This window comes from Branchiostoma lanceolatum, chromosome 17, assembly GCF_035083965.1.
Source record: "Branchiostoma lanceolatum isolate klBraLanc5 chromosome 17, klBraLanc5.hap2, whole genome shotgun sequence".
Taxonomy (NCBI): domain Eukaryota; kingdom Metazoa; phylum Chordata; class Leptocardii; order Amphioxiformes; family Branchiostomatidae; genus Branchiostoma; species Branchiostoma lanceolatum.
In genome coordinates this window covers 15,148,406-15,162,568 of record NC_089738.1, presented here as the reverse complement: position 1 = coordinate 15,162,568, position 14,163 = coordinate 15,148,406, and the positions used below count along the sequence as shown (strand labels likewise).

The following is a 14,163-nucleotide window of genomic DNA, read 5'->3' as shown; positions in this document are numbered from 1 at the left end:
ACGTCAGTAGACGGACGCGGCAAGTTCAGACACACGCGCATGCACATCACGGTCCATTCTCCTCAAAAACTGCAGAGCTGAATCGGAAGGAGGTAGATGCGGGTTCGGCTCTGCTAAAAGGAGAATGCTTCAGTCACGGCCAAATGTTTGTGAGTATTTTGTGGACTAACAAATTGTAGTTCGGACCTTGGAAATGAATTCCGATTTCAAACTGTTAAGTTACCATAAATCATCGCTTTTCTGGCAAAGTTTTTGCGATCATGAAACCCTTCCAATATATGTCATTGATTTATCATCGCATCATTGGTCATTTATGTCTCGTAAAGTGCTATATTTCGCTCATAAATGACTTTATAGGTCTGGTTATGTGTGCTTAATCGCATCAGCTATAATTGACTGTGATTGGTCGAGTGCGCGAATGGCGTGAAGGGGTGATCTTCTGGTACCGGTGCGGTGAGAATGATGCATTTGTTGATATCAAATTTGCAGAATTCATTAAGTTGCAAATTGTGACATATTGCACACTGTTACATTATCTTGAAGTTGGAAGCAACTTCTACGATAACAGTAGGGCATTTACCACTTCACTTGACGACAATAGACAAGTTTTCAGTTCGCTTTAGAGTTTAGATCTCGCCCTCGGTACTGTTTTTATTTTTCCCGGCCCACTAGCATGAAATCACGTGCTGCTGTCGCCCTTTCTCCTGTGTCAGTTCGAACCATGACGCGACCACTACGTGTACTACATGTTATTTTCAAGCAAAAATTAGGATTCTCCAGTGTTTTACGCTTTTTTTCTGAGGAAGAAGGCAAATGGCGACCCACGAGTAGAACGTTCTTAAAAGCCTCAAACACGCATAGAACATTGAGCAGGACACTACATCGGACCCAGGCGTCCAAATAAGCACGTAACACATCGGATGACTCATTGTGTTTTGAAATTGACTGATTGTAAATCTTGGTTGTCTCAAGGCCGTTACTATTTATATACCGTCCTTGGTTGTCTGAAGCTGACATAAACCTCTTGTTACCATTCACCAAATTGAGCCCGTGACACTTTCACGACCGGCCAGATGAGATGAAATTGAGTCCAAAAGAGCCCTCTAGCGACAAGTTGGATATGCAGTGCCGGTCAAGCTATGCCATTATGTTGGTAGGAGTAGCAGCTTAATCTTCAAGCAGATGTAAGGATCTGGCTCCTTCTCAGTGTTTTATGCTTGTTTATGCAACATTTAGTACTCTTGTCAACAGATCACCTCCCCATACGGATCCCAACATCTGCTTAATTATATAAAATTCCCTCTTTGTACTTTTGTTTCTCAATATCTCATTACCAGTGCATTGAAATGGTCTCACCTTGTCCGTATTTCAAACATACATTTATATCAAATCTGTACATGCTAAGGATTATTTCAAACATAAATCCAGGACACCTTTTTTCGAGAGTTGGCAGGGGAAAAAAAGGGAGAAAAACTTGGCGTGGCTGAAACAAAACCCGATATCATACCGTCAAAGCAGAACCTCTGGTGGCAGGACAGTATCCACGGGCAAATAGATTTTGTTTCAGCCCATGGATACTTAAGCACCACCGTATGATCTGCTTGGAGATTATGCTACATGTACTAGACTTGGCCTTAGCTTTGGCTGACAGGACAGCTTAACTGTGACCAGGCTACATCTAGCCTGGAATCCAGACCTATTATAGCTCCCGAGTCTCTCTCCGCTCTCAGTGCGGAGAGAGACTCGGGAGCTATAATAGGTCTGGATTCCAGGCTAGGCTACATCCTCCTAACCCCAGAACTGTCACTTTTAATTCATGGCCAGGGGAGTACATTGTACTCCAGGGAAGTACATTTGTACCTTCAATGGCTGCATGTACATCTGTGTGGACAAGTTTGCATCACAGTTTCCTCTTCTAGCATCAAGATATAGGGAGCACAGTAGTTTACTTTGGACTAAATTTAACATAATATTTGAGGTTCTCCTACCCCTCAGATACTTGGCCATCGAACGCAAGAAGGCTAAACTATGACAATTCACTGCTTACCACATTGTAAGCTGTAATGCGTGGTTTCATGTAGTTGCTGTTGTTTGTGATATTTGGTATGTGGGTGCATATTAATATTATGATGCCAAAGATGCATGTCATATCTGGGCCTCCAGGCTGCTTTTCTTTGTACTTCCAGTTTTACATCTTCAGTTCTGGACATAATGTAGTCTTGATTTTGGGGTGGCAGATAGCTCCAGAGACCAGGAAGAATTGATGTGATACTTTGCGGCTTCTTTTCACCCACATTCTTCTTTGCAAGCAGCCTGAACCTGTGTTCACATCTAGAAGTCATAGGCTAAGGTCTTTTGTTCAAATGATCAAGATGAGCAAATTTAAAATATGAAAGTCAAGGGATGTCATAAGTTACTGGCGAGAGCAATGTTCATTACAATATGCCAGAAACTGTATATGGAAAACTACAATGTACTAAATCACCCAACTTCAAATAAACACTAAGACACACGCAGTGAAGACTAAAGAATTTTTACTGAATCTATGGTTCAGAATTATACAAAGTGACATGTAAATACTGATCATGTTACAATCAGAATCAAAATACGCCTCACAATACCTGGCTTTTTCACTACATACTTGAAGCCTGTGGCAATCTGCACAGTACAGTGCGAAAATCCCTCCCATTTCTACAGGTAACGTCATCTTCTTTCCAAGACGACACAACGTCACAGGTAGTCTTTGATCCTCTCTAGAATACGTACATACAATGTACGATTGCCACTACCCAAAAAAATAACTTGACAAGACAGCAATGATAGATATAACTATAATGTGATCAACTACCTAGAGAGCTAGTACAATACAGCTGTCCGAGTTTACAGGACTCTTGTACAATATGTTCAAAGCCCTGCTGGGTGTACGGCAATGTACACAGCGCAGCAAGACCTCTTCAACTTTAAATATTTATCATCAAGAGGAATCAATGGCGCAATATTAATAGCGAGATGCCTCCAAGTGCTTTCCTGGGCTACCGTCAATGCAATATTCAATATCAGATACAACCTCACATTCCCTGTGAGCGGAGACGTGTGAACGAGAGGGAAATAGTGGCGAGCAGGAAAGCACGGCGACCAACGCTATTTGATTAGATCAGATCAGCCACGTTCATGGGCATCTCCTCAACCTGGGTATTGTAGTACTGCTCAATGTCCTTTAGAGTACGAGAATCCTCCATTGTCATAAAGTTGATGGCCACTCCCTTACGGCCAAAACGACCACCTCGTCCAATCCTGGAGGAGAAAAGGAAGAGAACAGGGCATGTTTTAGTCTGTGCTTCATGTTTGTAGGTTGGTGTACAGGTCACAACAGATGCAGGAAGTTCAGAACGTTGGGACCCAGTTTTTCAACACTGGTCTTCAGACCCGAAAGATGAATGATAGGAAACATCATCACTTCTTGCAGTTCATCAGAAATAGTCTAAGACATCCACAATACCATTCTTATTTTTGAAACTCAGAAATCATTATCTTTTCTTTTGTTAACATTACAAAACAATGTCTATCTTTTGTTAAAATTGACCGTACCAAGTGAACAATCACTAGATGTATATATGCTGTTTACACATGCATGTGGTATGATGTAGGAGTCAGTTTGCAAGACTTACCTGTGAATATAATTTTCTCTGTTTGTTGGCAAGTCATAGTTGATGACCAGGGAAACCTGCTGTACGTCGATACCACGGGCCTGTGAAGAGGAAACAGTTATGAGGTTAATGGTTCAGAGTACTTCAACTTGCAACAGAGAGTAAAACGAGTGCCACAAAATTATCACAAGAATTACATCTTACAAGCATTACATGGTGTAACACACGAGCACCAACTGACAGGACATAGTCAACTTTGAGCCCACTTACTAGACTAGTTCAGAGTACTTCAACTTGCGACAGAGTAAAAGGACAAACACTAATAGTGCCTCAAAATCATTACAATCATCACATGGTGTAAAACATGAACACAGATGAAGTGGACACTGTCAATTTTTGTGTCCACTCACTAGACTAGTTCAAAAACTTCAATTTGCAACATAAAGTAAGATGATTCAAACCCTACCAGTCAGTGCCAAAAAATTATTACATCTTTCAATCATCACATGAACATAGATAAACTGGATACTGTCAATTTTTGCTTCCACTCACCAGCAGGTCAGTAGTGATCAGGACACGGCTGGATCCGGAGCGGAACTCGCGCATGATCAGGTCCCGCTCGCGCTGGTCCATGTCGCCGTGCATGGCGGACACGGTGAAGTCCCGCCCGGACATCTTCTCGGTCAGCCAGTCGACTTTCCGCCGCGTGTTGCAGAAGATGACGGCTTGGGTGATGGTGAGGGTCTCGTACAAGTCACACAGGGTGTCCAGCTTCCATTCCTGAGATTAACAACAGGAAACAGAACTTTAATCAGCATGTCCCTAAACTCACTGTCTATGTTGATGAAGGGCAGACATCCAGATAGCAACCGGATAGATCTTGCTAGTCATCAGACGTTTCAGGGAGTGGATGCTACCTGAAACGTTTGACCGTTTACAAAATCTATCCGCTTGTTGAAGCAGCATTTGTATTGTGTCACTGTCTAATTTGCTTAGAATTTCTTTCCCTAATGTTATGAGTTTCTTCTTTAGAGACTCCACTGGGACAAGAAAGGGAATGGTTGTTGTTGTTGCACCACCTATTGAGGAGTTGGCCAGCGTGGCCGCAGCCTGACCCCCCCTCACCCACGGCCATGCAGTTCTCTCCTTCCGTTGACGGCCGCCACTGTCAAGGTATGCTTCAGTGGGGTGCTTTTAGGAAGGTTTTGGATCATTTTTTCTTTTAGTCCCAATCTGATCTTGTGAGATCCAATAGTTGACAATGATACAAAAAATCATTTAATCAAAAGTTACTTTTTATACTGAAGGAAGCATCCAAGAACTATACCTGTATTCCTTTCTCTCTTAACAGAACAACTCTCCCACACAAATACTTGAAAACATTTATAACTCTTGAACAAACGGGTTTACAATAATTTTGCAAGGAACCAGTAAAAGCGCACTTCCTAATGCACAACTGGACAGCACTGTTGGCCACTCACCTCACGTTCCACATTGATGTAAAACTGCTTGATACCCTCGAGGGTCAGTTCCTCCTTCTTGACCAGGATGCGGATAGGGTTGCGCATGAACTTGGTCGTGACCTCCAGCACGTCGCTGGGCATGGTGGCGGACAGGAGGATCACCTGAAACAAGACCCAAGTCAGAAATCAGAAAGGAAAAAAACAAAAAACTGTTCACCCAACATTTTAGACTATATACAAGTTTCTGATATACAAGATCACTGTAGGCTTCTAAAATGTTTATGGATTTATTAGAACTTCAATCGTGTAATATCTTTGTTATATTTTGCCTGACCCGTACCTCACACTCATGACTTCAATGAAAAGCAGTCTGCAGGCTGATTTGAGCTTCTCATGAATTAATAATGGTTCAAACAATACCATATTAAATCAAATCAGTGAGGGACTAAGCCTGTTTTTACCCGAGATAATGATGTCAATTGTGTGGCTGATCTTACCTGAATGTCAGATGGCAGAAATTTGAAGATGTCGTAGATCTGGTCCTTAAAACCACGAGACAGCATCTCATCGGCCTCATCCAGCACAAACAGCTTCACGTCAGAGGTATCTGGAGAAAAGGACATAACTTGGGTTAGAACAAGCCTAAGAATTAAGTTCCCCAAAATCTTGTCCTTCTACCACATGTATTTAATGACCCCTTTGTCACTTAATTTGTATTTGATATAGTCTACAGAGAAACTGTCATTTCTATGCCAAAGAATTGATTCCATGTTTTTCACTCCAAAGGAAATTTCATTTTGAGGAGAAATTGTTGTTCGGCAAAGAACTGAACGGTTGTTGCACCACCCATTGAGGAGTAGGCCAGCGTGGCCGCAGCCTGACCCCCCCTCACCCACGGCCATGCAGTTCTCTCCTTCCGTTGACGGCCGCCACTGTCAAGGGATGTTTCAGTGGGGTGCTTTTAGGAAGGTTATTGGATAACTTTACCCCACCACACATGTTGAAGAGACAGCTACAGGGCTATCTGTAGCTGGATTTCTGTAAATCAGTTCCAAGTTTGCGGAGACTTAATTTCGTATTTTCTATTAATTTCGGAGATAGGAGTGTTCGTAGTGCGTTACACTCGAGGTTGAAACAATACAGAGCACATATTCACAATATGTTAGTCTGCCGTGAGAGCTCACCACAAAAGCTGTGAACATAAAACCACTGAACATTTCACAATCTACAGTAGTTAACTTACTGAGAGCTCTCCTGTTGATCATGTCGTTCACACGGCCAGGCGTGCCCACCACGATGTGGACGCCTTCCTCCAGGGCGGAGATGTCCGCACGCACGTTGGTGCCTCCAATGCAGGCGTGGCAGCGGGCGTTCATGTAGTCGCCGAGGGCCAGCACTACCTTCTGGATCTGGGGGCAGAGGAAAAATGGTTGGGAGATGTTAAATTTCCATTCATTTCTGTAACCCACATTGACATCTTTGTTAGGTTTACTTCATGGAAAGTAAAATTTTGGGTGGCCTTCCATAATGAAGTCAATGCTACCTAATAAACTATGAAGGCAAACTGTTCATTAAAGTCACACTGAATGAAAAAAGGCCTTAATTTTGAAATCAGCAGCGGACCAGACCCACCCTTTGCCTAACCCAACCCAACCCTGCCCAACATTGATGGCATACCAGCCAATGATGGCATTGTCATTTCTTTTTGAAAACTGGCCAATATCAATGCATGTGCTGATGTCACCAATAGAATAAAGTCAGTGTGTCAGGGTTCGAAAACATTTTAAGTCAATGTTGCATGCTGGACAATAGAGGCTAAAATCTACATTTCCCTATATCTGTTAGGTGCAGGTAGGCATCAGAAATACCTACATAGCTCCAATTTTACCTGCACTATTGTGATATGTGCAGGTGGCATTTTGAGCCCTGTATAAAAAGCTGGTTGAGTTTTTACCTGTTGTGCCAGCTCACGAGTGGGTGCCAGCACCAAGGCTTGGCAGTTTCTACCGGCATTTCCTGCCTTCATGGCCAGCTGCTGGAGGATGGCGACAGCGAACGTGGCAGTCTTTCCCGTACCAGACTGGGCCTGCGCAATCACATCACGGCCTGGAAAAGAACACAAAAGTCTTCAGTATTGAAACTTCTGAATCTTCATCAGCCCTACGGTAATGGTGGAGCTACAGTTTCTTGAAATAACATCAATAGACTTAACTGCTGTACAATAAAACATAAGCCACTGACTCAGAAGACCCCCCCTTAATGATATATGCAGAAACATCAGATAGATCTGTAGACTAGACGTTTCAAAACCTTTTTTACATTATCGTATCTATGTGTTCCCTTGCAATTAGCCTTCGGGCAAGAGTTAACCAATGAATAACAATATTACCCACCTTGGCAGCAAGGCAAAATGGCTCTCTGCTGGATAGCAGAGGGCTTCTCAAAGCCATAGGCATAGATGCCTCTTAGTAGGTCCTCACGGAGACCCATGTCGTCGAAATTGTCAACTACCTGGTCCCAGTTGGTCTGTAAGAGAGAAATAAAGACCTTGTCTTCTTTCCTGATAAAAACAACACATGTGGAACTGCATCTTCCAAATTTCTTCCCACTCTTGTACCATACACTATTAAATCAAGTCAGGGCCTCTATCTAAGCTCAATGTCATTATGGCCACTTTTCAACAAGGTCTGTTGAGTGGAGGGAGGGGCCACGGACGTTAAGAATAAAATACATCACTGTACTACTAGCAACCAATCAACATTTCTGGTGGTTAGGATTTAAAATCAATCAAACCAATATCAGCTATGATAATTTCTGACCGTCATGTACAGGAAAATTTGTTAGGTTCGTACCTCAATGAGTCCCTCGGGGTCCATTCCAGCAGGCCCATCTTCAGCATTGTGGGCGCTCTGGTGAAGGTTCTCTCCTCCATCAGGTCCATTCTGGTCAGAAGGTCCCCATGACCCCTCATCGGGCCTGCAACAAACAGCACACAAGGGTCACAACAAGGCCATGCAGGGGAGTGCTACCACTTCATGTAGGTGTTGGACATGCTATACCCTTGGCTTACCTACCAATGGACGTCAGTCATGCTTCTTCATTTTCACTGTCAGTTCCAGCCATATTGGTTTGTTAATAAAATCCTTATCAATATGCATTCTGGTAAAATTGTTATATTCATCAATTTTGCAGTAATGACGGATGATTATATGTGTTTCTTCTTCTAGCTGCGGCACATGATACGTGTAGCTTAATTTTTTCCCCACCCTGAGCTCACAAATGTTTCCCTTTTTTTGATGACAGGCAATTTGTAGAGCTTTGGAGAAACACTATGCCACAGTGCAGCATACAATACAAAAATAGAACTCGCACCCTCTGTCGATGGTATGTAAGGTCAAAGGTTAGGGCACCACACCACAGGCCATGTGAGTCAGTAGCTTGTTCAAACATTATCATTCACTGGATGTATTCTAGCAAATCTCACTGGAAAAAAAATCACACTGATGCCAGGTGGACTCATCTTGTGATGCATCCTACTCTACACTGCATCTTTTCAAGCTGAATAAAATGAAGGAAGCAAACAGTTACCGAATGAAGACTTCTCATTGCAACATTTGTTCAAGCATTTCTGGCAATTTCAAAGCTGCATCACCACCTACAGCTATTCTAGTAAAGCAGAAGTAAAAATAAACCATGTGTGTTAGAAAAGCTACCACTGCCTGGTATGGTAGACAGAACGGTAAGGTAAGTGTCAAAAACACAGCTGACACACCATGCGGAGATGGAGCAAAAACCAAATTATGGCAGGTTGTTGTCATGCCAACAAGCGAAAGTTCACACAGAACCTTCTGGATCTGCGGTAATATTCGTCTTCCTCATCCTCGTACTCCCTGGGCCCAAGATTGCGAGGTTCGTAGTCGCCAGGAGGGCCAAGATCACGTGGTCCCCTGGGACTAAGATCTCTGGCTTCTCTGGGATCCAGATCTCTGCGTTCTTCTGGCCCTAGATCGCGGGGTTCATACTCCCTGGGCCCAAGATCGCGAAGATCCCGTGGACTGAGATCTCTTCGCTCCCGAGGCCCCAGATCTTGGGGGCCCCAGCCAACCCTAGGCAAGGACAAACTACCTGTGAGGTTCCCTGCATGTGCTACTTAATAAACATGACCTTCTTCCACTAAATATTTTTAACATTCTTTCTATCCATGTTGGAACACACATGTAGATCATTGACTTTTCTAATCTGGGTTTGAAACTGAGCAACCCTTTCTAACTGAGACCAAAGTGTTCACACCAAAGTTTTTATTAATGTGTTACACATGGTCTGTGTGATCTACATTAGCTGAAATACAATGTAGGTGCTCGTAAAAGACGAGACCATGGCTTCATTGTACATAACCAAGCGGCCATTCATCCCATGATCACTCTACACAACCATTAATCTTCACCAAACCTGACTTTGCTGTGAAAATGAAAATGCACATGGCAAAAGTCTGAGAGGACAAAAGCTTGCAATTAGTACTACTCCAAAGTAAGAAAATAAGGGTGTCGAATCAAGGATATGGTGCATGTGGGGATAGGGCAGTGCATTCCCTTAAATGGCTAGATAACAACTTGATTGAATATGTTTATAATTTAGCAAAAAAATAATGACAACACTTGTCTACCATGCTGTAAGTTACATCATGCAAATTCAACTGTCTGTAACTAACACCACTAATTCGACAAGCAGACACAAGCCAAGCAACCAGACGATGTCACAACTATGGAATGCTACAGGAAGAGGTTGTTTGAAATCTGGTGGACTAGTGCACACATCTTCATGGTGTGATGCATGCAAATTTTCACGTTCCCTTGATTCATGAGAAAACACCGATGCTTCAGTTGTGAGAACACCTCAGGGATAGGGGGAGATGGTTTTTACTGGACATGATAATTCAAACAACCTTTTGGCATGGAGTTCCTCATGTTGAACCTCCGAGCCATTATCTGTAGGTCTGCCTTCAGACCTAAATGCATAACAAATGTTACGGATTATACACTCAAAATACCATTTTTTTCACTTATGCAAAATAAGCCTCAGAGAACAAAACCCTCAATGATTTTAACACCTACATACCCCTAATTAACTTCTACTTAGTTAATTAAAGTATTCCTGTTGTTTAAGAAAGCTACATTTAAAAAAGAGGAATTGTCTAATACACTAAAACCACTACAACAAAAATGATTGGGCAAGTTTTAGATTTTGCTCCAGTACCATGAATAAATGAGATCATTAGTCCATATGGTGTCATCAAAAAGGCCATTGCCATATTGAATCAACTTCAATATCAATACATGTACTTGACTTTTGCCGCACTATAGACTACTAAACAGCTTTGAGGTTGCTGTTAAGTCCACATTGTTCAGTCTGGTCAAGTCCAATGGTTACTGACATCTAAAGATCTTCTGATAATGGATATGGTAGGGGCCAGGGTTTCCTTGATAAAGTCTGGCAGGGGAAAGGACATAACTTTGATATTCAATTTGCCCTTTCAGAAATAACTGCTTTACATAATGACATTTTTCTAATCCCTGGTGGGACTTTTGGTGCAAACACTGATTTTGGAGCTGATAACAAAAACCAAGGACAAAATCGCTGTCCATTTTGTAAGGACAGAAAAGGCAAGAATGCCATGGATTTGAATGAGAATTGAACTGATTGAACTTGCTATAGATGGCACCTAAAACATTGACCTCTTATTCATTTGTACTTATCTAACATAATATAATTAATTTTGAAATACCATGACATTGTCACAGTTTCTGGGACAGGTCATACCAAATTATACCTCAACATTTTCTGTTCTTGTCGCCGATTCTACCATTTCTAACATCTTGACAGGATGCTAGTATAAAGTAAACCCAATAAAAAGGTGACTTATCTATCATTATGATAACCTTGGTGAGGCCACAGTAGAAAGTAGACAGGTGAAACCATACAACTTACAAGTATTGTCAAACATTTTTACATGGCTTCAAGCAGATTGTTCACACTCCTATAATTTCTCCAAGCAATTGCGAATGAATGCTGAGAGTTGATGGGGGTCTTGAATAATTTACCTTTCAAAACTACTGTAAGCACAACATTGCGAAATATGCTTCTCATTTATGTAATTATCACATGAATATTCAACACAGACGCTCAACAAAGAGAAATGACACGTAAAAATGGATGGGATCAGCTCACAAGTACGGTAGTTTTTCATCGAAGCCTTCATACCCGTATCTTTTTACGACCAAACTTTTTATACGTTATTGGTGACACCGTAAAAGTGGGCAAACAATATGTTGTTAAGGCCCATTCATTCATTTTAGGAGTGAATCTTTTGTGCCCATGACTGTTCTCGCTTCCGTGATGATTCATCTCACTCGGTGCGACTTCACGAAGAAAATCACCAGCTTTGTTAGTGAAAAATATCAATATACAATCTGACATATGATTAAAAAGACTGAGATCGTCGAAATTTGGGAGTAATGGCAGGCGGTACTTCCTATCGCACATTTTGCCGGCATTGCGCCAAAAAAATGGCATGACGTACGAACCTAGAAAGGGTATGTCGCAATCGTCGCTACGGCCTTGGCTAATACAATCCCCTACTCACTCCGCATTCAAGGACCGATGAAATAAAATCTACATTGACCTTATTTGCTACAAAATGAGGGTGGTAGGGATCTAATATGATTCCTGCTAAGACATCTGCGATGCCGGTAAAATCACACGTGCTCAAGAAAGCGGCCATCTTGGATTCCACATTCAGTCGATCCCCTCCGAAAATGTCGAATTCCGCCAAATTAGGCACTCAGTAAAAAATCTACCTGGACAAATTGAATTCTACAATCCTCACTCTAATTATTTCTGATATTCTACAGTGTTTGTAAACACTATTTAAGCTGAAACTTACCCCTGTTCAGTCTGAGCGTAGTCGGACATGTTACCGAAGTGAATATTGGTACTCTGCAGAGTGAGACAGCTGGCTTGCGCACCCACTTACATTAGAACGGCAAGCCCGCTAACACAAAATAGTTCCACATTTGAGTAACGATTTCTGTGTTCATTTACCTCAGGAAAATAAGAAAAAATGTTGATTCTCCCAATTAAGATACATTTAAGTATACGCAAGGTAGTTTTGATTAATCTTGATAAATTTAATGCTTTTTGAGATTTTCTTGTGTCGCGTAGGGATTTAACGAAGGACACTTTCGATTGCGAAATATCCGGTATAATGTTCGGGGGTTCCTGATTTCAACATCACGGCTCGTGCTGGACGGAAATGACGTCAATAGCCCCACGTGCCGCGCCCTACCACTGCACGTGGGCGCCAAAATGCACCTGCATTGCGCAATACCCCTGACTGGACCGGTGAGTGGACAAAGGGATGTGAGATGTCCCGAACAGAGGGTTAAGGTTCCATGAGATGTCATTTTTTTTCAATAAAGTTTATTACAAGTAGGCAATCCTTGCCTAAAAAATGTCCCGTTTGCAAAAGGAAATTGTTTACGCAAAATTGTTCCTGTTTTTCAAGGAAGAAGTAAATAATACATTTTTGTCAAACAATGCCATTCATAAGAGCGCACTTAGGGGAACAGGTAAAAGATCGCAGGAAGATGATAGAAAAAGAATTCTAAAAGAAAAGTAGACCATAAAGATGCAAGGATTGTCAACTTGACAATGCATAATGCATGTTTGTAGTCGTAGATATGTTCACTGATCAACCTTCATCGTCAAAAAGTAGGCAAGTTGGCAAATACTGTATATTGTGTTACGTCACAAACACCCCACCCCAACTTTTCGTACGCAATCTGCAGTTTAGTCGATTTCCGCCAGAGGAAAGGGAAGCTCAAGCACTGCAATTTTCAGCAATTAGCATGTGTTACACAATCTCTCGTTGTCGGGGGCTGATTGGGCCTCCTCCCCTCCTATACTAACATGTCTAAGACCGTCTAAGGGAATGACCATTGGAAGGGCAGCTAGAAGCTTGATATTTGACAATACTATAGATAGGGCGAAATAAAACATGCCCGAGGCGAACACTTCATTATTCATACTCGCGATTTTGAGTATGCCTACGCTGTCGACAAAATGATGATTAATCAACAGAATGGGATGGTACATATTCTAAATTCATATTGCAGCCATGCAAACGAACTACGATGTCCAATCTAAGTAAAGCAAAGCCCCTCCTCATTCAAGACGCACACAGTCGATATGACGGCCACGAAAAGAAATGCAAAGCAAGCCGGAGTCATACATTTGAAGTTGCAGAGCTAGAGATTACCTGAGGGCTGAGGCAAAAACACCCATTTTCGCTTCTCCAATAGACTTTTCTGAGGGCTGCAACGTATGAAGTGGGATCACTGTCTACTTCTCAGATCCTATGGCCGGCCAACTCCTATCCTATGGCAAACTATTCTTCATATTTTACCAATTTCTGCTATATTTTAGTCCTCGGAGAGGCCTGGGGGAGACTATCGCCCCCGCCACTCATGCCGTGCAAGAAAAACACGGTACCTTCTGATCCCATCATCTTGTTATTCTGACACCTGTTGTGACAATCGGAAACCCTATATCGTTCCGAGCTGTCGTCACATTCGTGTTTGTATAAGGGGCAAAGGATTTTGCACAAATAAACGACTATCAACTTCAAATATTCTTCCTGTTCCATATTTGTCTCAATTATATAGTATACATCATTTCAAAGGCTGAACATGACAACGAACATTGGCTCTGTGCTAAAGTACTACGAATTTCGGACACCACAAGAAAAATGATTTACATAAACCAAGGAGGTTAACCTCCTTGCATAAACGTGTGAGAATATTATAGTGTAAGCCACTATCAGACTTCGCGTGGCTGCAAATAATCGTTAAGACGTTTGCAAATAGTAGTGGGCAGAGACTTGTCACGGACAGCTTCCATGGCACACTTTCATGACAAATTTTGCTCCATCTATCAGTTTTTGCATCATCTATTCTCCTGTGCGACAATCTTGATAACCACGCGAAGTCTATTATTCT

General features: G+C 42.1%; 1 protein-coding gene across 4 annotated transcripts; it reads right to left on the bottom strand.

Annotated features, from left to right (window-relative positions):
• Positions 1–2,517: 2,517 nt before the first annotated feature.
• LOC136423681 (eukaryotic initiation factor 4A-I-like) lies at positions 2,518–12,174 on the bottom strand. Of its 4 annotated transcripts, XM_066411955.1 has the most exons (12): positions 12,051–12,121; positions 10,053–10,115; positions 8,956–9,216; positions 7,963–8,086; positions 7,504–7,636; positions 7,065–7,216; positions 6,354–6,519; positions 5,608–5,717; positions 5,129–5,272; positions 4,200–4,427; positions 3,669–3,748; positions 2,518–3,294 (listed from the first exon to the last, which is right to left on the bottom strand). In XM_066411955.1, exons 1-12 carry the CDS (start codon positions 12,077–12,079, stop codon positions 3,150–3,152), a joined length of 1,635 nt encoding a protein of 544 aa, XP_066268052.1. In that variant the 5' UTR covers positions 12,080–12,121; the 3' UTR covers positions 2,518–3,149. The 4 variants fall into 4 exon arrangements, with proteins under 4 accessions (XP_066268052.1, XP_066268053.1, XP_066268054.1 ...); XM_066411956.1 differs by lacking the exon at positions 10,053–10,115 and having other exon boundaries at positions 12,051–12,123; XM_066411957.1 differs by lacking the exon at positions 8,956–9,216 and having other exon boundaries at positions 12,051–12,119.
• Positions 12,175–14,163: the final 1,989 nt, after the last annotated feature.